Genomic DNA, 24,848 nt, shown 5'->3' with positions numbered 1-24,848 from the left:
CAAGACTTTTCACCGTGGCAAGCATATGCATCGACGGTCGATATAGTAACTATCAGCATTAGATATTGATGCCCCACCCCTCCCATAATAATGTAGAACTTATCAAAAAACGTGCATTGTGACTAACAGGTCAGATACAGTGGAGTATAAAGCATGACTGTGTCGGTGAGGACGGAAGTACAATATACATGATATAAGACAAAGTTGCATCATGCCGCCAAACTTGCTTTCGTTATTGTACACATAGTAATCGTGGGGTTTTCTGTCGGGAAAGTATATTTAATAATCTTCGATGTAACTATACGGTCATCATGGCGGATTCCGAGCAGAAACTATATAGGAACTCATGTTGTAGTGGAGGAAAGTCAACGGCGAGAAGGGCCTAGACATTACCAAAGTCAACCCATCATACTCGTATCTGAATCCATTGAAGATGTCCTATCATCATTCTGTTCTATGAATACACCATTGCGGAGATGGTGAACATAATTATGGGCTCTCATTCCCTGCAGATGTTGTTCAAATGGCATTCCACGGATGAGGTCAGTGCGCTTTTCTCGTCTAAGCACACAGCATTTGCGAACTCATAGAGGCGACGGCTGACAGAACTGTCAATCTACTAAGGAAAATCGTCCGCAGCTACAGAATGTCGCGAGCATCCTCTATCTGCACCTGACTAGACCCTTACAAAGAGATTTGTTCGTCACGACCTACTTGGAAAGGGATGAATAAAAAAAACTGGACTCTTTATACGGCTTTTCATATGTTTTGAGCTCTAAGTAGACGATTATCTCTGATCGTCAGCCGATAACATGCAGTCAGGATGGTCTCAACAGCTTCGCAGAGAACGCATGGCTCTCTACATTCGTTTAAGGCAGAAGACAGAAGAACTGTCAGAGATTTTTTTTTTTCACTTCATGAATAGCCGTCCATTCTTTGGACTATTAAAGGAATGCACCTGTTACGTTCTGGACAGCCGTCATCAGCAGTGCATGAACTCATGCCTGTGTGACGTCACTGGGAATGGTTGTGGTGCGCTGCACTGATGTCAATTTTGACAACTAAAAATGAACCTAATTTCATGTATAATCATACATACAGCCAACGATTTTCACTAAAAGGGAAATGAGTAACCCTGGTGATGGTGAATAGATAGGAATTTTAATAGGAAAAAACGACCCTTGATTCGGGGCATGATCGGAACACCTATAGGAAAATGCGAAGTTTATGTCGGTACCTGTGGCAGAGGATTAAGTGGTTTGGTGGTAAATCCAGCTATAGGAACCCAGTTTGGCGTAATGGGTCGGGCAGAGTCCAGTGCAAAAGTGGTGTGACACAACCAGAGGTCGGCCCTCTGAAGCAGTTGCTTCGGAATAAGGTCTCTTCTGATGTCATACATCTCCTGCAGCCTGCCGACTGGCAGAGTTATCACGAAATACTCAATCACGGGATGAATGGTGTATCGTGTCACAAAATTTGCCAACCGCTGCCAGAAATTCATGTTGGCTGGGAGCTGAAGAGCGAGGCTGTATGGGGTGTACGAGCTTGGAACGGGTATGCCGAAGATGTCTTCGTTGAAAGACGGACTTCGTCGGGATCCTGTGACTACAGCTAAGGATACATCAAAATAAGCACTGATCACAGCGTCACAAGCATCTGCCACTGGAGAGGACAGCACCATATCAAACTTTTTCGCCTCCAGCTTTCCCAAGGTTTCCCCATGCTGGAATAGCTCGTAGCAACCAAAGTACAGATTATCGTATAATTTTGAAATCTTCTTGACAGTCTGCGATATGGTCCAACTTGAGTAATTGTCCATTGCATCTGTCATGTCTCTCCATACCGCGGCTAGTTCCTCATCAGATTTCGAGTTTGGGTAAGTGATGTTGTCGGTGTAAGAGCCTTCTAGCATGCCAGCCGTTCCCCGCCTGTCAAGGAGCAGGAAAGTGACTTCATGTCCTCGTAGTACCAGTTCTCTTGTGATAGTGCTTAGTCCCATATAGTGACTCTTGGCGATGGCCAGGGAGGTGGCGGGAAGCAAAAACCTGGAAGCTTGAACGAGAGGTCCAGGTGAAAATGCAAGAACAAGGAGTATCCAGAACGGCCGAGGCCAGAGGCTCGACGGAGAAACTCCAGCCATCTTAGCGTTGGCCTAAAGTTGCAAACCATACATCAGCTGTAGACGACCAAGCATGCTACATTGATACATATGTTTACAGATAGTAAGAAGTCCGAAGTCCACTTCCCTTCCATAGTCGCTTAGGCTATCAAGTATATTTTTAGAAGCTGATGGTTTATCATGCAGTGTAGTGCATTACTTCACATTAGCGCCAGATTGTGGCTATAGACACATTTGACATGTGTATCCGCTCCTATCCGCTCATGAGTGAACTCTAAAACTAAAAACAAAAGTAGATTGGTGTGGCGGATCCTTTCACGTCACGATCGGCGACAGTACAATTAAGTAAATTCAATCAGCACTAGAATGGTTTTAGGTGAACTAAGATCCTGTAGTGACAAAAATAAAAATAAATAAACATTCTCAACTTTCCCCCAATAATGAGTGCGTAATACAGGGGATGATAACCGGTTGTAGGTTTTTAAACTCTCAGTGTATGTCGCCATTATTCAAAGAACAAGTTCACCTTCATAGACATGTGGATTTTGCAGCAATACTATTAGAACACATCAGCAAATGTTTGAGGAAAATCGGACAATCTGTTTAAAAGTTATGAATATTTGAACTTTCAGCTTAGTCACTGCTGGATGAGAAGACTAATACTTTTTACTTTTCTCGCATAGTAAAAGAACGCTTGACTTCCCTTTTTCAGGCACGGGGCACGGGAATAATATTACCCACAATATATGTCAGTGACGAGTCGAGGAAATGTGCACTTCTTTCAAAAAGTGAAATTTTGTTAAATTCTCTTTATTTTTTCCTTATATCGTTGTACACATTGTGACATCATACATTCTAGTAGTCTTCTCATCCAGCAGTGACTGTGCAGATACTTTAAAAATTCATAACCTTTGAACGGATTGTCCGACTTTCCCCCAACTTTCACTGATGTGTTCTAGAAATATTGCTGCATTCACTCAATCCACATGTATTTGAAGGTGGACTTGTCCTTTAACACACTACATGTATTTGAGCGCAGGACTCATTGTTCCCGTAATCACCACTTGTTCACTTTAAAATCTACATGAAACAACTGACTGACAAGTCCGATCACTGTTTTAAAGTGAATGTGATGACTTTGCACTTATTGTACTGGTAGGGTTGCCTACTCATCACACAATTACTGTATCATCACATCATCAAAAGACAAGCGGGGAAGGAAATATGTTGTACACACAATGCTCTTTTCCGATGTTTGAAAATCCAATACAGAGACAGGCGTGAAAAGTTCCCGATGAAAACTCCCGATACAAACTCAAGAAACTCGTAACCCTTCATGTGCACGAAACATCAAGAATGGAACATTCTGCATAATACCCCAAAGCCACCAGACTCACATCTGTTATAAGTTGGTCAAGTTACTCTGAAAGTGTATACATTTACTTTGCTGTGAATAACTCTACCGAGAATCAAAAAAGCTATACTGAGAATGTGATAACGCAAAGCATGTCATCATGTGATTAGATTATAGTAAGTGAAACATATCATAATTGTGTATATCGATATACAAATGATGCACAGGACAGAGTGGATCGATGAGAATCGGAAGTGCGATTTAAAGAGATGGTATAGTATTGGTGGAGATGAGGACTGCATGAGCATTTAACTTTTTGCGAGATACTAAGAAACCACTTGTGAAATGTTACAGAGTATACCATTCTAAAAGGGATTCACAGGGGTTTTTTTTGGTTATTTTTAAAAATTAAAATCAGTTTTGAAATGGCTGATATATCCAAAAACAAGGTAAAACAAAGCAATCCTAATAAAGGTGGGTCCCACCTTTTATTTGGATCACTTTGTTTGCATATCTGGAAAATTTCAAAACCAATTTTCTTCAAACAAATGTTGAATTCCTCTTGAAGTTACATATTCTTTCATATTTCAGAAGAGGTTTCTCCTCATTTCAAAAGGTTAAAAACCTGAAGCCAAGTCTCAAATGAAACTACACAATATTGTATACCATCTATTTAAACTTTGGGACTATTTAAACCCATGAGCGCAGTGAGTGGGTTTTAGACTGTTCCAAAGTTGAATGAGAGCTTCAAATTCTCACTGATCCATGAAACAGGCCTGCGCATCATTCATTTATATTGGCCAGTAAATTCATGGTATTCAACCTTTTCCAGCATCATGCATCCGGTAGATGTGTTGTAATACAAGACTTGCTTGAGTCATGCGTTCAGATTTTACCGGACGCATGGCTCGGTGTGGATCAGTAAAAATCAATGCATGATAATTGACCAATCAGATCATAGAGATTCTAAAACCCATGTCCTAATAATTGTTAGCCTTCTGATTCCATATTGCATTTCAAAAGATAACAAAAGAGTATCCTATTGATTAAAGGTCCTGTTTACCTTTGGGGGCAGTGATTTAAAAAATATACAAGATATCACATTTGATGCATATGTGTAGGTCACTTGTATCACAAAACATCCTACCATCTAAGAATTTTGCAATAGAACCTAAAATAAAAGGAGATATCACTATTTTTCTCAATAAACTGTAACTGTAGACAGTTTAGTCAGGAAACATTTTTATTACAACCATAGTTCACATTTTGCGTACCTGGTATCTAACAATACTTAACATTGATTATTGTACTAATTCAAATTTTTACATTGGTTGTTTCTATCCCTAACTCACATTTTGGAACTCTTTTGAAGCATAAATGCTGGGTTTTTATTTCATCTGCAAATGGTAAATTATGCCTTTAAAATAAACAGAGCTTTGAAATATAATTTCATATCATTGTGATTTTGCAAAAGAAAATACAAAACCATTGAGAACATAACCGAATGTTGGGCCTGTAGGTGAACATTACCAAATATTTTGGCATTGCAATGATCAAGTGAATTAAACTGCAAACAAGATCTGTCAATTGCTGCATATTAAATGAAATGACAAGTCAACTTGTGTCTGATCGTAAGTGGCATTTGATTATGTTTGAATGTGAGTGTCTTTTTTTTCAAGCCTGATCACTGACCCACTGGATTTCATTACTTTTTATTTATCTATTTATTCATTTATTTATTTTCTTACTTTCTTATTTCATAAACCAACCTGACAGAATCGGGATTTACTATTTTCTTAGTGTGTTTACCAGGTACAGTGTTTTGCTTTTTATTTTCAACTGCATGAACTACATAATATAATTTTCCCCTCTAAATTCTGTGTACACTGTACTATAAAACAGCTTGCGATAATACAATGAATCCAAGTGAAATTTGATGACAATAGTGTACTGATGCTAGGCTTTCCTCTGCCTCTGTTCAATTTCTGATAACTTGTAAGTCTCCAGCCAAGCTGTATGACGGTGAGGCCAAGGTAAGAGCAAAAAGTTTCGGTTTTTTGTTCTGCCATTATGAGGCATGCAGGAGATGGCTGTCAAGTGCTCCAATGTTTATTAGGAATCCGTTCTGACCGACCTTTTGACCTGCAACCTGGCAACCGAGCTTTAGAGCTTCCTCCAAACTTTTTCCTATGCTCAGTGCATGCAGCACTCCTCCATTAAAAGTGTCCCCAGCACCCAATGTGTCGACTACTCTGATTGGTGGATAAGCCTTGCTGTGTACAATGGTGCCATTCTCCTCCAATCCCCAGGCTCCTTTCTCTCCCCAGGCACAGATGGCTCTTGCTCTGTCATTAATAGCAAATAGAAGCATAGCCAGGCATTTATGAACAGGATGAATGAGAGTGAAACATTGATAATACTCTAAAAGAGGTAAATTTGTTGATGAAGAGACTACTAATACTTGATCAAAAGTTTAAAGAGTCCTTTTTAAGCACATCAGTAACAAAAGTCTTGGTGAACTACAACTCGTGTAAAGAAATACTGATAAGCTTTGCAATTAGATATATATATATATATTTTTTTTTTTTTTTTTCCCCGAGATAAGGGGCGTAGAATACATGAGGGATTTGTGGCAGATTAGCAGACAAGAAATATGGCATAGTCTCTGTTCAGAGTTGCTAAAATCTCCTTACATCCCCACCCACTTGGCTGATTTTAGAAACCTAAATTGAAAGCATCACATGTCAAACTTTACCCTCTCTTCAGAAGTCCACTTGTCTTCAAATGTTTCAGACATTCTTCAGCAGAGGACTGTCCCAGGGAGTTGGAATACTCCTTGCTGATGAATACCTTTAGGACCAAAGAGACATTGGAGGTGATAGTGAGTGACATCTTATTCTTATCAAACAATGAACATACAGCTTTACAAATTACCCTTCATTGATGTAGTGCTTGCTTCTGTTGATGTAAGGCAATTTGTCAATTAGTTGCAATAAAGACAACTCAATAAATTTGAACATGCAGTTTGTCGAACCAAACAAAAGGCAGCTATCAAGCCATTTTCATTCCAAGAAGTATCATTGTGACCATTTACCTTGCATCTGTTTTTGATAAATTGTAATTACCATGTTCCTCATTACTACTTGACGTGTTTTAAATGAGATTATTCCTAACAACACACCTCTGACAATGCTATCTTGATTACCATCATTCACAAGGTACTATTCTTACATATCTCTTGACTCAATCTGAATACAATGCATTAGACTGATGCAACTTACATAATCTCCTCTGGAAAGGAACTCTCTACTGATGGCCTTGGGTTTCTCTGCCTCAATAGACACTGTGATGGTCTCCAATCCAAGTGACTGCCTCCTTTCATTGAATTCTTCTATCCTTTTAATCATCTGTTCCACCTTTGTCTGATTCCTACCCTGTGGCACAGACAAAAGATACAATGAACATGTCATCTAGTCTAAATCCTCTTTTTGCTCTAAGAACACAGGCCAATAATATATCTATAGCATGGCTATGGTTTTTGTGAAGAGAAAACCAAGTGGGAATCAATTGCATTTACATATTTTATTGAGTACCGTACAAATTCTGTCTATTTGTGTGCTTCATTGACACACGTAAGTTCAATAGTTATTGCTTTGAAATCATCAGGTCCACTGTATCAACAACAATAAAGAATTGGCCACACGCATGCATGTTCAATAGGTAGAGACTAGTTTATGATTACGGTTTGCATGCATGATAACGCATATAGGATGGACCAGAGATTCATTGCTCTATGTTACACTGATTGCATCAAGTAACATACAGTGCACTCCCGTTACAACGAACACGGTTATAACGAATTTTCGTTATAATGAAGTAAAACTTCTGGTCCCAAAATTAACACCACTACAGTCTATGGTACAAAATTTGCTTATAACGAACACGGTTATAGCGAAATTTTCATTACAACGAAGTCTTTTCCGAGCGCCACTGACAAAGAGAAACAAAAGAAATGTGCTCCGTTATAATGAAATGCGAATTGCTTTCGAAAATACGTAGCGGAACAAGCATTTATTTTAGCGTCTCTGCACACCTTGCGTCACGCACAGTTTCTGAGGGGAACTTGCGTTTAATATTGTAATACAATAATCCCGGCCATCCCATTTCACATAGCTTTCCAGTGTATGATGAGTATTCAGCAAACAGAATATGATATATATGCGTGGTTTCCTTGTTTTCGTTGTATATTGTACTTGTTCGGTTATAACGAAATTTCGTCATAACGAAAGAAAACTGCCAGTCCCGAGCATTTCGTTATAACGGGAGTGCACTGTATCATTAACAAAGCATCAACCTGGCAAAACATGGCAAAACGTTGTTCTTTTGAGTTGTTCGTAGGTATTTTTGAGAGGAAATTTACAGATGTGACATAATGTGGATGTCTGGTACCGTTTATTACCTGTCATACAGCAAAAACAAAGTCCTTGCCCAGCAGTAACTTTTAACACAATCAAATGACACCCAATCTAAATACACAAAGCAATCATCTCATTGTTTGAGTGTATACGAGAAAAATGTCTTGTGCTGAACAGCTTAACAAATGTGTACAATTTCTTCTTTGAATAAGAAAGGCTTTCAATGCAAACACTGAAAAATTCCATGAATAGGATTAGATGTACCTCAAAATGGATCCAAGAATAGTTTTCCAAATCAAGCCTTGAGAAGTCAGATACATCCAACTCTGGTAGTGTCCTGTGAAGCAAGTATATACACTGTAAACAGACTGGACATGACATATGCAGTGTGTTACAGGCTTCTAGTATTCATTATCATTACTATTTTTTTTTTTTTGAGGGGGGGGGGGTTATAAAAAATTACCCAAATACACTAACAGTTTTCCCACTTGGAGCAAAACTGTACCTGCTAAGAGCATAGATGTCTCCATGTACAGTTGAACTGTAACCCATGAGGAGCTAAATGTACCCCAAGAAGAGAACAAGTGTATGAATGGTGTGGCAACTCACTTGTTTGCATGAAGTATTGTCCTAGATCCAGACTGGGTACTTATTATTACACAGGATACAGGCGTTTTACAGTTGTCATGGTAACAGATGTGGTCATGAAGCACTCCAGTTCCACTGAGGTCTTCAATGATGACACTACAAACCAAAAAGAAAAAAAATCAGATGAAGAAGAAATGAAAATACAAAGTATGCACACGATTATGACAACAAAGCAATGGAAAGAAACCAAATAAACTCAGAGAAAGCAAACAATAAGCAAACAATATCATGAATTGAGCTCGGTTGTAGACAAAATTTAGTTTTCAGAAAAAAATTCTAAAAACGACTTCTTATCAATAAGTCTGTACAAAGTCTTGGAAAATCAGTACACATATTATGTATATGGAATTTTCTAACCTTTTCACTGTCACTGAGCTAGTCAAAATTCTGTTCCTCTGGAATTTATGCATAGCTCACTACATCAGTTCATAGTGACAATCCTAAATTAATTTCTTTCACTTGATCTGCATGAAGAACATCACTGATTTCACATTTAAAAAAAAAGCATTTCTTTATATATGAAAAGTGTACATACAATGTAGGCCTATTTATTTTCTGTGATACTTGAGTGATATCATGTGTTTTATGGGGTATATTCAATGTAAGAAAACAGAAGAGATAGGGTATATTCTTGACATTTCTTCACAGAAGGATACAATCACTACCATATTAACCCGTTGAGGACACATTGATTTTGCTACAACACACATTTTCCATTGACACCTGTCCGAGTATAATCGGGACTAGTCTGCAATGGGTTAAGTTAAAGAAAAATCTTAAGAGTGCAATTTCATTCCACAATCACATTATTTTAACAAAAATAATAAAATCAGAAAAAGCATGGGAGAGGTCTAATCAAAACCAGAGGTAAAATTAGACAGTCATGCAATGCAAAAGCCAATGAGAACAAAAACAAAAAGATTACAGTGAACATTCCACATACTCAGCCAGTTTGTCTCTAGCTACAGTACCAAGCCATTCCACAGGAGAACCCAACTGAGCCAAGATGATAGAAGTGTTGGTGGCATTTCCTCCTCTGCTGATTCTCTGGTCCAGCAGTCTGTTCAATAAAGTAAAACAGATCAATTATTTTCACTCAAATATCAGTGAAAGAGGTAGACTGAGTACTAGTATTGACCGATTCGGGTTCGTTGAGGGCAGCAGACATTTCATGGCACTGGGCGCAGCCATAGTGGGTGTCTCAGCTTACCCCCCCTGCTCTCCCCCACCCCGGGCAACATGTTTATCGCGCACTTGTAACAAAGGTTCGCGCACTAAGCAAGCATTCGCGCACTCAGTATGAGACGCCGATTGGCTAAAGCAGTTTTTCATTCTGCGCGCGTGCTAATGTAGGGAGAGGGGTGGGGAGTGGGAAGGGGGGGTCGGCTGAGACACCCACTATGGCTGCGCCCAGTGCCAAAAATACACATAGCGCGTCACAGAATCGGTCAATAACATGACAGTCTACCATAACTACACATGGTTGCCTCGATTCAAGACAGGACTGCACCCTCTCCCAAATGACTCAAAACCAGCAGCCTTTGTAAGTGTGTTGCACAGGTGGCTGAAAATAGTCGAGGCTGCTTTAATTATTAACCCGTTGAGGACGAGTCCCGAGTAAACTCGGGCAGGTGTCTATGGGAAATGCGTGTTGTAGCAAAATCAAACCGTCCTCAACGGGTTAAGAGAGAATCAGATTTGGGGGTAGGAAATCATTAGAAAAGGATTTGAACTTACTACAGAAATGTATCAAGGTGCAAGATTAAACTCTGTATTTCAGTTGTAAATCAATAGGAATATCATATCTGAGTGTGGCATTTCATTTTGAATTCAACAAAATTGTTTTATCTTAGTATCCCAAGGCAACCCATCCTTTAATCAACCACATTATCATATTTGAGTGGACATTTGCCAACAAGGCTTGTATCTGACTGCCAAATGGCATCTGGCATAATGTTACATACATGTAAATGTAAATGTATGTCAAGCCCTGCTGTATGTCATCAAATTCCTAACACAGATCTATACAAAAGCAACAAATTAATGACCACATCATTTGCAAACACAGATTATCTCTTTTTGTTTCTTTGTGATGTTAAACAACAACTTCTGGAGAAAATGTATCTTGTGTAGAATGTATCAGAGTCCCTTGCATTTTAACTGATGGTAGTTAGGCCTATAAAATAGTGTCCCCCCTGATACAATTGTAGGCATTGTTGTTGTTTTTATTTGCCAAGCAAGTGCATTAGAAGAGTTTGTCCAAAAGATGCTGCCCCGTAAATCTAAAGGAAGTCCACTTGATCTTGGGTGGACAAACCTTTGGTCAGTGTCCTCCTCTGGGTAGTGTCCAGCTACATTGATGAAATCCACACAGGCCAACCCAACAATGAGCAGTCTTTGTCTGGCCGACTTTTGTACACTGTCTGCCATGAGTGAATCCTGCACATGTGCAGAATGACAGAAAAAAAGAAGACATCACACAACTGTATATGAATGATAATTGAATATGGTGAAAATGTGGCATTTCATCATGAAACTGATATTGACAAGGAGAAAGTGAAAAGGGAAAAACAAAATCACTTTCAGGATACAGAGGTTGTTAAGTGGGTGTTAAGAACATACCAACCATTAAAAGGCATACATATGTTGGATATCAAGGGATGAGTAATCATTAACAAAACATTGTCAGGTTCATTTCACATGTGTGTGACAGGGACCTACTATCTAAAATAAATTGAATGACATCATAACATATTACGGGATGGTAGTCTTTTGACAACAGAAATTTTACCAACCTTCAATTCAATTCAATTCAATTCAATTCAATTCAATTCAATTCAAATTTACTGCAATACATGTATATCATAAAGAAAATTATTGGTTTCTTCATTCGAACATTATTTCTAGATTTCCAGCAAAGTCGGAGATAAAAAAAAACATTTCTGTCCTTTTCTCTTCAAAATTGATGGCACACTTGTGTTATAGACCTACTGTATTTCTCTGTAGGTAATCACAAAATTCATTTGCATTTCTGTATGGTGCTTGCTTAAATTATACTTACACCTAAGAACAGTTGAGGCCTTGATCAACACCTAAAAAATGTGGCTGCAGTCATTTTTTTTATATGATTGTCCGAAATATTTGATAGAGAGAGCCATGTTGATCGCAGACATTGGAGGCAAAGATCAATGGGATATATAGCACAAGAAAAGTTTTATCCACAGAAAATGTTGACCATTTGAGGGCATTAATTTTATATGTGAAGAGAACAAGGTTTTCCAAAAGACTTTTAAGTCTTATAGAGTTATGCAGATAATTATCTTTTGAGTTTAGTTTAATTTAGATTTGCAAACTGCACAACTGGATGTTTGCTTATTACATAATGAAAAAAAATTGAATTATTTGTAGATTATATGTTTATTTAATGGAAAGTACACATGAAATAATTATTTTTGATGTTTATATATATCGCATTAGGGAGTCTGCTTGTGCACCATTATATTATATGCGTTGGGCAGAGGGTCCTGAGTGCGGCAAATGAGGGATCTAGGTCAGTGTGCGCGACCGAGAAGCCTGCTCAATGTAACCAGCTGGGCTAATCAGAGTTTGCCATCAGCATGCACCAGAACTTATTTGCCCCAACCGTATAACAGCAGATACATAGCACGCATAAAAATAATTGTAAAAATTTATTTTAGGGCAAGTCCAAGATAAGGTCCCCTCAGAAGGCAAAATTTCATCTTTGCTCAATATTGACATGTTTGGTATCATTTTGAAGCTTATGAGTTAAAGTTTTGATTTCCGTGAAGGAAAAAATGATATTATGTAAATTTATGCAAATTTCAAGGGCTTCATTTGCATAAATGTGAAACACAGCGTTACGTATGGGACATTTATAAAATTTCATATTAATTCAAAGGAAAGCAAATGATATTTGATTAATATGTGGACATAAGAAGTTCATCACATAGTTTAACTTGGTATGAAAATTTAGGGATTATGCAAATGATTATGCAAATGAGCTCGTGTCTTATCATGAGATGTCCCATACGTAACAAAATGAGGTCATTTTTTTAGGTTTTTTCTGAAATTGCTAAGGTTATTTTAATGCCCTTTTGGAAAGTTCTAATTTATTGTTTAGAGAAATTAAATACCAGAGAAAAAAGAAAAAAAAGTAAAAGAAATATTTTTTATTAGGCATTGAAATAATGTTATGTATGGGACAAATGCATTACGTATGGGACATCCTCATACATATTGCATGTGAATGCATGTAGCTAGCTGGGAAGGTCTCTCAATACACAAATGGTCAATCATCCTGAAGAAAGCATCCCAACATTGTAGCTACTTTTTGAGTTATAGACACTTGAAACAATACCTGAACTTGACTGAACAATTTTCAGAAAGGGGGAGGGGAAAATGGCAAAATACACAATGAAAATTCAGCATTAAAGGGGTGGTATAGTTTTTTGTAGAAATGGGGATTCAGTTTTCAACATTTAAAGAGATGATTGGAAACCAATTATATGAATTACTTAAGAGCATAAAATCCTAAGACTAGAGGAATTCAAAGTTTATGTGATGGAGATCCAATTTGAAATGGTTGTGATATATATATAGAAGAAAAAAAAGTAAAATGATTTTTTTTTTATTGCAAGTGATACACAAATTGTCCTTATTCAGTTTTCAGTAGTTGCCACAACAAAAATTCATGGGTATACATACTGAGTTGTGACTCAAATCAATGACCTGACTGCTAGACAGACATCATATATCTACTCGATCACTGGGGTTCCACGCAGCAGGTATTGCTTATTTATTAAACTTAATATTTCTTGTGTCAAGTTATTGTTTTGTTTTTTATTGAAACTAAATGGCAAACTGCCCTTCATCAATGCAAGTAAACACTTTAAACTATTCAATTTTTTAGTAGTAACTATCCTGATAAAAATAGGGCATACATACTCAGGTTGGTCATAAAAAATATAGAATATGATTGAATGTGATTATGATGGTAAATATCTGGGGAATATTGTTCCCTTGTCAATCTGGATCAGTATTTCAGTAATTTCAACTGATTCCACCTCAATAATTATGCAAAAATTTGTTTAAATGGGTATTTTGCAAAATTATTTTGCAAAATACCCATAAACATGGTTCTCCACACACTAAACGAATGGGGGACAAAGGGCATACATACCCAGGTTGGTCATAAAAACATAAAAATATGATTGAATATGAATATGATGGTGAATATTTGGGGAATATTGTTTCCTTGACAATCTGGATCAGTATTTGAGTAGTTTCAACTGATTTTACTTCAATAATCATGCAAAATACCCATTAACATGGTTCTTCACACACTAAATGAATGGGGGACAAACTGTCCCATACGTAACTGTCCCATACGTAACACGTCATGTCTGTCTTTAATTAGAACCTGTTATTAGAGCTTTTTGCCTAATGACATGAAACTTACCTGTGATAGTCTTGAGTGTTGTGACTTTCATCACAGCGAGTTACAAGTTGTAGAATGATATACTTTCAGAGAGTTTTGAGGTTGAAAAAAATGTTCAAAAAAACAGAATTTTTCTGGTCCCATACGTAACGGTACATATTTTCTCTTCTAGAATATAATTGTCACGGTCATTTTTCTCAATTTTTTACATGATTATACTTCTTCTAGATATCAATCACCATGATGAAGTTCAATATGATCAAAGGCCATTAATACTATTTTTCAGGTCATAAAAGTCTCTGAATGTCCCATACGTAACGTACGCGTTATCTTGGACTTGCCCTTTAAAAAAATAATTATAAGTAAAATGATTATATTATAAAGATAAAGGCGTAAATATTCATATTTGAATGACGTGCCTCAAATACAAAAACAACAACAGTTTAATAATTAGGCATACAACACAAAATTCCAAATTTCCTCTCCTACCTAGTTACTTACTAGGCCTATATCTAGGCCTACTACAGACTACACTAGTAATTACACACAACATACCGTTATTAAAATCTAAAGACAAACGTTAAGGCAATGCCAATGCAATGGTTAAACTAAGTGTATTTACTGTATTATTTGTATGGAAGAGGATATAGATCTTGATATCTGGACTAGATTTTCACTTTTGTCAATGCTGTAAAATTATCACTAAATATATGTGGTCGTGCTTCTCTGCTTTGTCACTCTCACTTGAAAAGTTGAGTTACATTTGTGGCCTCTTGTTATTCTCATTCTGTACGGCCCCGTCCCCCTAGCTAGCCCTTTAAAATCAAATGTACAATGCATACCATCCTCACCAATGCCAGTGGTGAGGTCTACGCCTACGGGGCACTGGCACTGCCACTGGCACTCACTGGCGACTGGCATGGCACTGGCCCTGGCACTGCACTGCTAGCTGCTGTACATATCATAACATAAACAGTACTGAAATTTACTTTATCGGCATTTATAGGGTTTTAATTGCCCACTGAAAAAAATCTTACCTGATGAAACAAATCGGTGAATCTTACCAGTCATACAGTAGTGGGGTAGATTCTCGTAGAAAGCAGTAGTTCAGCTACACAAATGTGAACTCGTGACAGAACAGATCACAATAGAATACTAGTACTAGTACTGCACGCAGAGTCATCAAACAACTTATGAAGGAGGCGGCGTCTGCTATCATTTTAACACTAAATCATCATCTTGTCATATAGAATATATCCTTTTAAGAACACTATAAGCATTTTCTTTCTTTATAATATTTAAAAAATTCTAAATTATTTTTTATATCTTGAAAAAAGGTGCATATATTATTGATAAAATCAAAATATTGAATTGATCTTTACATATTATGAAAGAGACTAGTAATGGCGACCTCCTTGTTGTCAACTAGCCATGTGTTATGCATGCACGGCCGTACCCCGCGCATTGCATGCTACGTAAATTTACATAGGACAGGTGTGTGTGATGGCTAGTACTGGATGTCTATTTTGATCTCAAGACTCGGGTGCAAGGTGCAAACAAAAGTGTTGTACACCATTCAACATTGTTCAACGAGAGGCCACCTAACAAGTTTATCAGTCTACAGTTGGTCTAGTTGTAAGTGTAAATGTGATGTGATAGGTTTCCTCTCATGATCATGTGTGTCATGGCATGGGCTGTCTTCAGTGACAGTGTCGAGTTACTCTAGTAGTACAAATTGTACTAGATTACAAGGTAGGTCTAACAAACTGTTATAGCTGAGTGTCGATATATGTTGGACCAGGGCAGGGGTCAGTCATTGATTGACATTTGTCATCAACCCTGCCCCTGGCCTGGGCCTTCTTCTTCTTCTGATTAAATCTGCCTCCTTCAATAGGCTGAAGATTCTTGCAAACTGTATATGAATACATTATAATACAGTTCATTTACAGATAGAACATATTTACAAGCACATGACATATCATACGCCAAATAGAAAATTTGAAGAAATCAACTAGCCACTGACACTGTGATCAACCGTTACTAACTACTCACACTAACGTTAGTTAGATCTAGACTCTAACGTTAGTCAGTTTCGGAAAGATCCCACAGATGACGCTGAAACAAATTCTGACGATGGGGAATTCCAGTTCCTTACACAGTTCTTGGAGTTGGAAAGAACGAATGGGGATGTGATTGAGTTCTCGAGTATGGTACATGATATATATGATAGGAGTGTGGTTGCGAGGCTCTCGTCAGCTGAGTAGCCTGTTTGATAATATAGTCCTGTGCTGAAAGAGGAGTAAGATTATCGTGTATTTTGTACATCATAATTAGGCCAAAAAAAAAGAAAAATGGTTTGTTTGCCCTTCACGACCAAACAAAAATCACGGAAATTTCGGGTCGTGTGTTTTTGGGTTTTTTTTTTGCTCTTTCAAGTTTATTTTTTTCCACAAATTTCATCTTCTGCAAATTTGTGAACAGTTTTAAACCCAAAATTATCCATTTCAAGCTAAAGAAAGAATGGAAAAAAAGTCTAAAAATGTTTTTTCATCTCATCGACCCGTCGTAATTGTGTTCGGGCGGCGCAGGGTCACAGCCTACATTCGCATTTTAGAACATGCATTGCATGCTAGCTACCGTACCCGCAGCGATGGCTACTTTTGCAGCATTCGTTACCAGCTGTCATGGCACCAAAACTGTGTAGAGTTCAGTTGCTAGCACCTCACTGGAAAGTACTTTTTTGGAGCTGTTTGCAAAATTTAATAATGCCTATTAATGGCTACGTTTATCATCTTTCCCCTGTTTGAAACAGCTTTCAAAAGCCGTTTCCAAAGCCCTTTAGAAACGGCTTCAAAAATAGTTGCGTTTATCAACTCATCGCGAATGCGAAAACTGGCCTTGTCACTTCGCAGCTGCATTGCGCAATTTGACTTAGAGGAGAAGGGGTCATATACTGTAACCGCAGTACAAAGCCGTTTCAAAAATGCTTTGAGTTTATCGAGCTTCAAAGGGCTTCTAGAAACAGGTTTCTGGAAACCTGTTTCTGAAAGCACAAATTTGCGGCTTTCGAAAAGGCTTTCCAAACCCCATAATCGAAACAGCTTTGCATTTATCAACTCGTAAAAATTCCTTGAAAGCTGTTTGGAAAACCTGTTTCTGCCGAGAAAAAGAGTTGATAAACGCACCCAAAGATGAACCTTATAAGTGTTTGTCAGTGAGTGTTTCTGCCTCGCCTACCGGGCCCTGGCAAGACGTAAATTTGAATGAATCCCTTGGAGTTTTGAGTGCATTAAACTTGCGCCACATCCTGTACAAAGTTGAACTACAACTCGAAGTATTGCCAGAAGGATGAGTGTACGAGATGCCCTGCCAAAGTTACACAATTACATGGGTAAAAAGGGTATTTAAAAAAAAAAAAAAAAAAAAAAACAACAACCTACCGACCCTCTTGGGTTTTGACAATTAAGGGCAAAAAAAAAAAAAATTAGCCTGTCATTTTCTCTGCGCTGTTCCAGAGTGGTCCAATCAAGTTCTTGCAGCATTTTAGTGACACGTGAGGTGTTATGGTACTATATTTAAAGTGAATCTTGCAGCTCTTCTCTGGACCATTTCCACTTTGTGGACTAGGTTCTTGGAAAATGGATCCCAAACTGTGGAAGAATACTCAACAATTGGTTGAACCAACGTTTTGTAAGCTGTGGCTTTAACATCAGAAGATTTTATGCGAAGATTCTGTGTCTGTGACTGTGTGTGAGTGTTCAAATAAACTTTGATTCCAGTTTGAAAGTCAACATGGTCAAAAGGAAGGAAAATTAGACGTGCACGTGGTCTAAATTTACTTCACAGTCAATCTTAAGAGTAATGTAATGTTAGACAGCTTCTATTAAGTAAGATCTGGAGCAATGTTTTACTTTAATAGAGAACTAAAGTAAATTTATTGTGGCGTTGTGCGCAAAGGCAAGCACGTCACAGTGTTGTCTGCAACAGCACTACCCTAACAAGTAAATTAGATTTACACTACTGTAAAGTGGATATTTCTGCGCGAGTAATTTTTCGCACTCGGCTGGGTAAGATGGATTTCGTGTGTTTCTAATTCCACGGAATCAGGATATCAACAGCTGGAACATGGCATGCAAAAATATTTGATGCTTTATTTTCGTGCTGGCGTCTGGTTGCGCGAAAAGCGTGAAAATTTCCCCTTTTACAGTACCTTAGATCTAGATCTACAGTTGTATGTTACTGCCACTGCAGTGGTTAGGGGGCTTATCTAAACCCCATTGCGGGGTGGGGCGCTATAACCAGTAAATTTACGTTGCTGTTGCTGGTGCGTTTAGGGGGCCTACAGCACCCTGGGGTTAACAGCCTTGTTTGCATGGTTACCCCGACAGTAACTAGGACACCTACTGGACTCTAAACAGACAGAAAAATCTGTCTGTCCGGAGGAGTTTTTAAAATTTTAAAATTTTTTGACATTTACGGCTCTCATCCGGAGGGGATTCCATGAAGCCTCCACAGAACGTATCCCCGACGACCAGATGCAGACTGATCTTTCAGTCAAATGCAGGGCCTACATGGCTACTGTACCAGTCTTGGTTGACCAAAACATGTTCGGCACTGCACCAAGGTTCGACCTCCTGTGCCAAGGATCGACTGTGCGCAAAAGAGTATAAGTTTTACGTGTAGGAGGTAGTCAAGTTTAAGATGGTGTTATGGTCAAATTATGGGCGGCTTGTGTTTTATATTTATTGTCAAATATAACTTGTTGGTTTTATATTTATGGGATTGAAAGGTGTCCTGCTGTTCTTGTGATAGCATGCTCAATCAATGTAGTGAGTTAAATTTTGTAATTCATGTGTCTGTATTGGAAGTACTCATACTGCATTGTAGTAGATCGCCATTGTATTTTGATTCTTCTTGTACCTTTCCATAATCATATGTATTCATATATCTTGAAGTGGAAGTATGAGCCCACCAAGTTTAAGTTTGATGCGACTCCACCTGGCCATAGTTTAGCCAACTTAAAATGTTGACAGAATGTGGAACTTAATACAGATGCTTCGCAAGCCTGTATTTAAGTATCCATTGGTACTTTGTATAAACATACATCTTCTGGGTTTTATTTTTGTAAAATGTATTTAAGAAAGCACTTTTTATCTGTTGAAGATGACTCAAATTGGGAAAATAACTTTGGGTGTAAGTGAATTTTCCACTAAACAATATCGTAAACAATACAGATGTACTTCAAATATCATTCCTTTAAATTCCTGTTGTGTGCATAATGCAGGAAAGTGCAAGAATCTTGTTGCCAGTGGCTGGAAGTGATGTGTTCATCTGGATTGTATCATGGATACCGAACAAAGAGGGACTGAAGACAGTGACCAAAGCACTGAGCAGGAAATGAGACCAGCTGGAGTGGAAGAGAGACTCTCGCCATCTACATCAGACACTGAAGATGTCAAGAGCAAAGCAGACAAGACCACCAAGCCTGGAATTATTTACATGAGCAGAGTGCCTCCTCTTATGAGACCTCAACGCATCAAGAAAATATTCTCCCAGTATGGGGAGATTGGGCGTGTGTTCCTCCAACCAGAAGGTTAGTGGAAATACAAAATTTGTATATTGAATAAAAAGAAAGAAAAATAGAAGACCTTACCCTGTCCATGGATAAACAAATGGTATCAATAGCATGATGGACAAGAAACTGCTGTTTGCATACAACATTTTTCTGTTAAAATTGGAAATACAATGTGAAGCATTGCTCAGATGACTATTAAATGCCTTTCAGATTTTTTTTTGTGTGTAAAGTTTTGTGAGAGACTGAGTTTTGGGTTTATAAAGCCACTAACTCCCACTAAGAAAAAAAAACTGCAAGAATTTACAGTTTTTCTGACATCTATGGCAGGTAGATATGACATCTAGCTTTTAAGAAGTAAATTTAGTGATATCGTTTTGTGTGTGTGTGTGTGCAGAAATGAAGAATTTTTTTTTTATCTTTAAGTCATATGACCAAAGGTGAACGATCATAATACTCCTGCATTGCTACCTGGTATCACTTGCCTTTAGATACTGTAACATGTTATTCATAGTTATCTAGATGTAAAATGCAGATAAGGTATAATTGTGTCATACTACATGTGGCATACATGTGGAGATGAAGTACAAAATTGTACATTATACAAGTGTAGATGTCATTGCATTAAGTGTTTTATTTGCTGTTTTTCAGATAAATTTCAAAGAAAGAACCGGCGGAAAAAAGGTGGTGGCAGATCAAAGATATTTACTGAGGGCTGGATTGAATTCACAGACAAAAAAATTGCCAAGAGTGTAGCACTGACCTTCAACAACACACCAATTGGTGGCAAGAAACGCAGCCGATACTATGAGGAGCTGTGGAATCTCAAGTACCTTCACCGCTTCCAATGGGCTCACCTGGCGGAGAGGCTGCAGTATGAGCGTCAGGTACGTCAGCACCGGATCAGGACAGAGATTACACAGGCCAAGAGAGAGACAAACTTCTACCTGAAGAGTGTGGAGCTTGGTGAGAGGTTAGGCAAGCTGGAGAAGAAGAAGAGAGAGAAAGGAAAGGAGTGGATCGCCAGGGTGCGAGCTCATCGTCAGAAGGTCACTCAGGAGGACCATGATAAGAGTAAACCTGGCAAGTCAGGCAAGGTGACCACAGAGACACTGACCAAGATATTTAAAAAGGCAGGCCAGTCGTGACCCATGATTGTATGTTAAGTCTGACCAAACTCTTTACCAGACTCTTCAGCAACTGTGTTGCTGTTCTTGCTGCATTGCAGTTGCCATGGTAACAGGAATCCATCTTCCAGATTGGCAGTTGCAATGGGAAGTTTCAGCCCTAGTAAGACATCCTGTCTTAACATACTGAAAAAGGACCCAGGGCACACGACCTGCTTGTAAGATTTTTAAAAGACACATAAAATTTTTTTTATTTTCTACAATTTTGTCATGAGGGGAAAAAGAAATATGGACTGCACTCTTCACCAAGAGGTGTATGGTAACCAAACTTAGTTATGTACACATGGTGAAATTTGTCGGCTTACTGTCTGCAAGGGTCTAGGGCAATTACCCCCTTTGGCAATTACCCCAGACCCTTCCCCTGATCTTAACCCTAATCCTGATCCTGAACCTAATCTTAACCCTAACCCAAACTCTATACCCTATACCTAACCCTAACTCTAATGTTTACTCTAACCTCAACACTAACCAGCATTTAGCCAGTGGGTAATTGTCCTCTGGGGCAATTGATCTGCAGTCCCCATTTTGTCAAGGAAACACCTATCCTGATATCATTCACTCAATGGATTTAATTAAAAGTCACAAACAATGTGATGTGAATCCAACATTGTGAACAATACCTGTATATTGTTCAATTTCTCAAAAGAGCTGTTTTCTAGGATTGGGTCAAGCAGAGGCATGCATATCAAATACAAAATAATGAAAAAAAAACTAATAACCTTTGTACAAGCAATCAAGATATAACAAAGAAAGCAGCTTTAAGTTCAAAAGTTCAAGACTTGATAGTGACCAACACTTAAGCTTTGTATGCATCTTAAGGCCACCGCACACTACACGATCAGACTGGTCTTAAAGTCTGTAAGCCAAGCTGGGTCTTAAGACCAGTGGTACAACCGGACACCGCACACTATACGACTGAACCTTACGAGAAGGCTTACGACTGTAAAGCGCGCGCAGTGCGCACTGCATGCGCCTGCATTTTACTGCATTGTGAATGGCTGAAAGCCTACAACCGGTCGTAGAAATTCAACATGTCAAATCTCTACGACTGGCGCTAAGACCCAGTCGTATGACTGGAAACTGGCAAGACTGTAACGTCACACTTCTAGTCTTAAGGTCTTAAGACCGGTGAATCGGGGCAAAGTCGTGTAGTGTGCGGCAGGCTTTAAATACACCATGTACATGTAATTATTGTTCATGCAGGGGATGTCGTAGACAATGCAGTACAGTGGAAACTCGATATAACGAGATGGTCGGGACCGAGTCATTTTCCTCGTTATAGCCGATATCTCGTTATATCAGTAGGCATAAAAGAAGGCATAAAATAAAGACATTAATTTGCACATGTGGGACTACCCATCATATTTCAATCAATACTGATAACTTGATATTGTGTGTGAGGGAATTACTCACCTTTATGGGTAAGACGATGTTTTTCGCCAAGGAAATCCAATATCAAGAATGTGTTTCTTATTAATTGTAGATGTTTGAATTTATAAATTTATATAGCTTGCGATTGTATCAAGATAGTCTGTGGATTGGTATGTGGTTATCGTATGGGTGTGTGTTGTGTGGAAAGCTTGAATAATGGTCTGCACAATGCTGTGTGTGTATGTGACACATTCTGTATGTACATAATGACTGCGTGTGTGTGTGAAGACGGGGAATTCCCTAAGTAGAAGGCCAATCACAGCATCCGATTGCCTCACACCTGCTAAATGTCATGATGATGTCATGTATACATATGGCCGTCCCACCACATTTTCTGCATGTATCAGTGTGCGTGCACACACACACTTCACACGTACAACATGCAGTGCTAGCTGGAGTGCACTGACGAAAATGATTATGTGTGTACAAGACAGTTTTTGGCGCATCAAGCTTTACAATCTCGGAAGATGATAGCACAGGCGAAGTAAAGCTTTACCGAAGGCATTTTGCTTTACCTCGCTATAGCAGGTTTGATTTACTATGTTTTTCTTTGTTTGGAAGTCACAAAATTTATCTCGTTATAGCAGTTATTTCGTTATAGCCGATCTCGCTATAAGAGTAGCATTTTACATAGACTTGTGTGGAAGGAAATTTGGGACCGAGAAAATTTCCTCGTTATAACCGATATCTCGTTATAGCAGTGTTCGTTATACCGAGTTTCCCCTGTATTTAGTGAATTTGCAGGAACCACAATTCTTTATTAAGATTAGGCATCTGATCAGTGTTTATTCTGCAAATTTATCAGCAAACCTGTGTTATCAATGACCGAAGAATGATCATGGATCATTAAAAAGTCTATTTTGTGACACTTAAGCAAATAAAGGAACATTTTCTCTTAAGTATGCTAAGACAGATTAGGCATACCTGGTACATGAACTCTCTGTTATTTAGTGTAAAATACATATCAGACCTCTCAGTACCCATAATGTATACTGACAGTGTATGCATCTGTTGGAGAAAAAAAAATACTGAAAAAGACAGGACAGTAAGGATGAGAAATCAACAACAAACGTGAGGAGAAGTGAATATTTTTGCTTTGTCCATCTTCTTTCTGTACTTCATGTACTTGTATATTGTCGAGGTAGGTAATTTAGACCTCTTCTAAGAATGATGAAACTGGAAACTTCTTTGTAATGGAGGGAGAAACAATATTACATATAGTTTTCATATCGATTTATTCAGAGCCCCAAATTCTGTTATTCTCAGTGCAAATTTGGAGCATATCCTTGAATGCAAACGGGGTTAGCTTGTCATTCCTATTTTTTTTTTCTAATCTGAAGGTGTATCAGTGGGAGACATTATTATTCAACCCACATGCAAAATATTTTGATGTTTGCAATGGAATATAAGGGACAAGACAAGGCCTTCATCACCAGGCATGGTCTCGATCTGGTAGTACGTCTGGGGGATAGGCAGCAATGCCAATCTTGAATGTTATGGATGGCAACACAAGCATGAATCATTCTTTAAAAAACTTTCGAGTTCTACATTGGCTTGCAGGTAGCATGATGTAACATATTGGTCAGTGATATCCACTGTATGTGGAAAATAAATCTTAACCTAGTGTTTCCATCTTATCAGTAAACTCATATGAATGTGTATTTTATATGTATGTGGACATTAGCCACAATGCACAAACTGTTCTGTTTTAAACGTTTGATTCATGTATGTGTATGTGTGCATATTTCTATGATCCTGTGTGTTAGAGAATGTGACCTGTAATATACAGTGCAGGGGTCGCACTTAACTTTTTTTTTAACTAGCCAGGCGGACTACTTAGAATCAATTTTGACACTGAAGCAATATTTTGGCTAGCCAGACGGACTAGTAACTTCAGAATTTTATGATTTTTAGCTAGTCCGATGTGATTTTGGGTGGCCAATGGCCAGCGGACCATCGCTAATTTCGAACCCTGCAGTGTCATTTTGTTGTTGTTGTTGTTCATTCTTATCCATTTGTCTAATCAGGCAAGAGATATGTACCCATTTGTGTTGCAGCCAGCAAATAATATGAACTCATCGTGTGCAGATGTTTTATTTTAGGAGACATTGCAGCTTTCAGGGTCCTGATAGTAATGTTGCACATCTTGGCCATCCAGTGTTGATAAAATACACACATGTATCGTACACAGTTCAACGTCATGAGCTCAGTTGTTTTGACACAACGATCTATCAGTATCAATGTCTCTCTCTCCGTCTTCTGTCTACTCGTCTTGTTATGATGATGTGCGTGCTTGTATGTGTGTGTGTGGCTGATCAGGATTGAAAATTTGAAACAAATACCCCTGTAAAAAAAATATAATTCACCAATATCAGTGTGATTTGTAGGCAATATTCCAGTACAGTACTGACACAAATTGTCTGAAAACTAACATATTTGTTAATATGATACACACATGCACACACACAAACAAACATATACCATACACACACACCTAAAATATATATACATGTATAAGTATGATATTCTATTCGATATCTGAGAAACTATTTTTTTTCTTTTTCTTTTTTTTTGGGGGGGGGGGGGGAGAGAGGAAGGGGTCGGGTGGTCATTAATTATTATATTTTTCAGGTTGGCAAGTACTAATTTATTTTTTGACACAGG

General features: G+C 38.2%; 3 protein-coding genes across 3 annotated transcripts; 1 reads left to right on the top strand and 2 right to left on the bottom strand.

Moving 5' to 3' along the window:
* Positions 1-1,225: 1,225 nt before the first annotated feature.
* LOC139724583 (UDP-glucuronosyltransferase 2B16-like) lies at positions 1,226-2,140 on the bottom strand. Its single transcript, XM_071635715.1, has one exon. The coding sequence runs from the start codon at positions 2,138-2,140 to the stop codon at positions 1,226-1,228; it is 915 nt and encodes a 304-aa protein (XP_071491816.1).
* Positions 2,141-5,508: 3,368 nt separating this feature from the next.
* LOC139724602 (ketohexokinase-like) lies at positions 5,509-15,124 on the bottom strand. Its single transcript, XM_071635736.1, has 8 exons — positions 15,032-15,124; positions 10,854-10,975; positions 9,480-9,596; positions 8,498-8,632; positions 8,153-8,225; positions 6,755-6,907; positions 6,229-6,323; positions 5,509-5,818 (listed from the first exon to the last, which is right to left on the bottom strand). Exons 2-8 carry the CDS (start codon positions 10,964-10,966, stop codon positions 5,542-5,544), a joined length of 963 nt encoding a protein of 320 aa, XP_071491837.1. The 5' UTR covers positions 10,967-10,975; positions 15,032-15,124; the 3' UTR covers positions 5,509-5,541.
* Positions 15,125-19,337: 4,213 nt separating this feature from the next.
* Positions 19,338-20,868, top strand: LOC139724582 (activator of basal transcription 1-like). The gene is made up of 2 exons (XM_071635714.1): positions 19,338-19,587; positions 20,218-20,868. The coding sequence occupies exons 1-2, from the start codon at positions 19,338-19,340 to the stop codon at positions 20,712-20,714; spliced, it is 747 nt and encodes a 248-aa protein (XP_071491815.1). The 3' UTR covers positions 20,715-20,868.
* The last annotated feature ends 3,980 nt before the right edge of the window (positions 20,869-24,848 follow it).

The sequence above is a fragment of the Diadema antillarum genome, unplaced genomic scaffold (genome assembly GCF_040938485.1).
Source record: "Diadema antillarum isolate AM-2024a unplaced genomic scaffold, OU_Dant_1.0 scf00000223, whole genome shotgun sequence".
Lineage (NCBI taxonomy): Eukaryota > Metazoa > Echinodermata > Echinoidea > Diadematoida > Diadematidae > Diadema > Diadema antillarum.
This window is presented reverse-complemented; position numbering and strand designations above follow the sequence as displayed.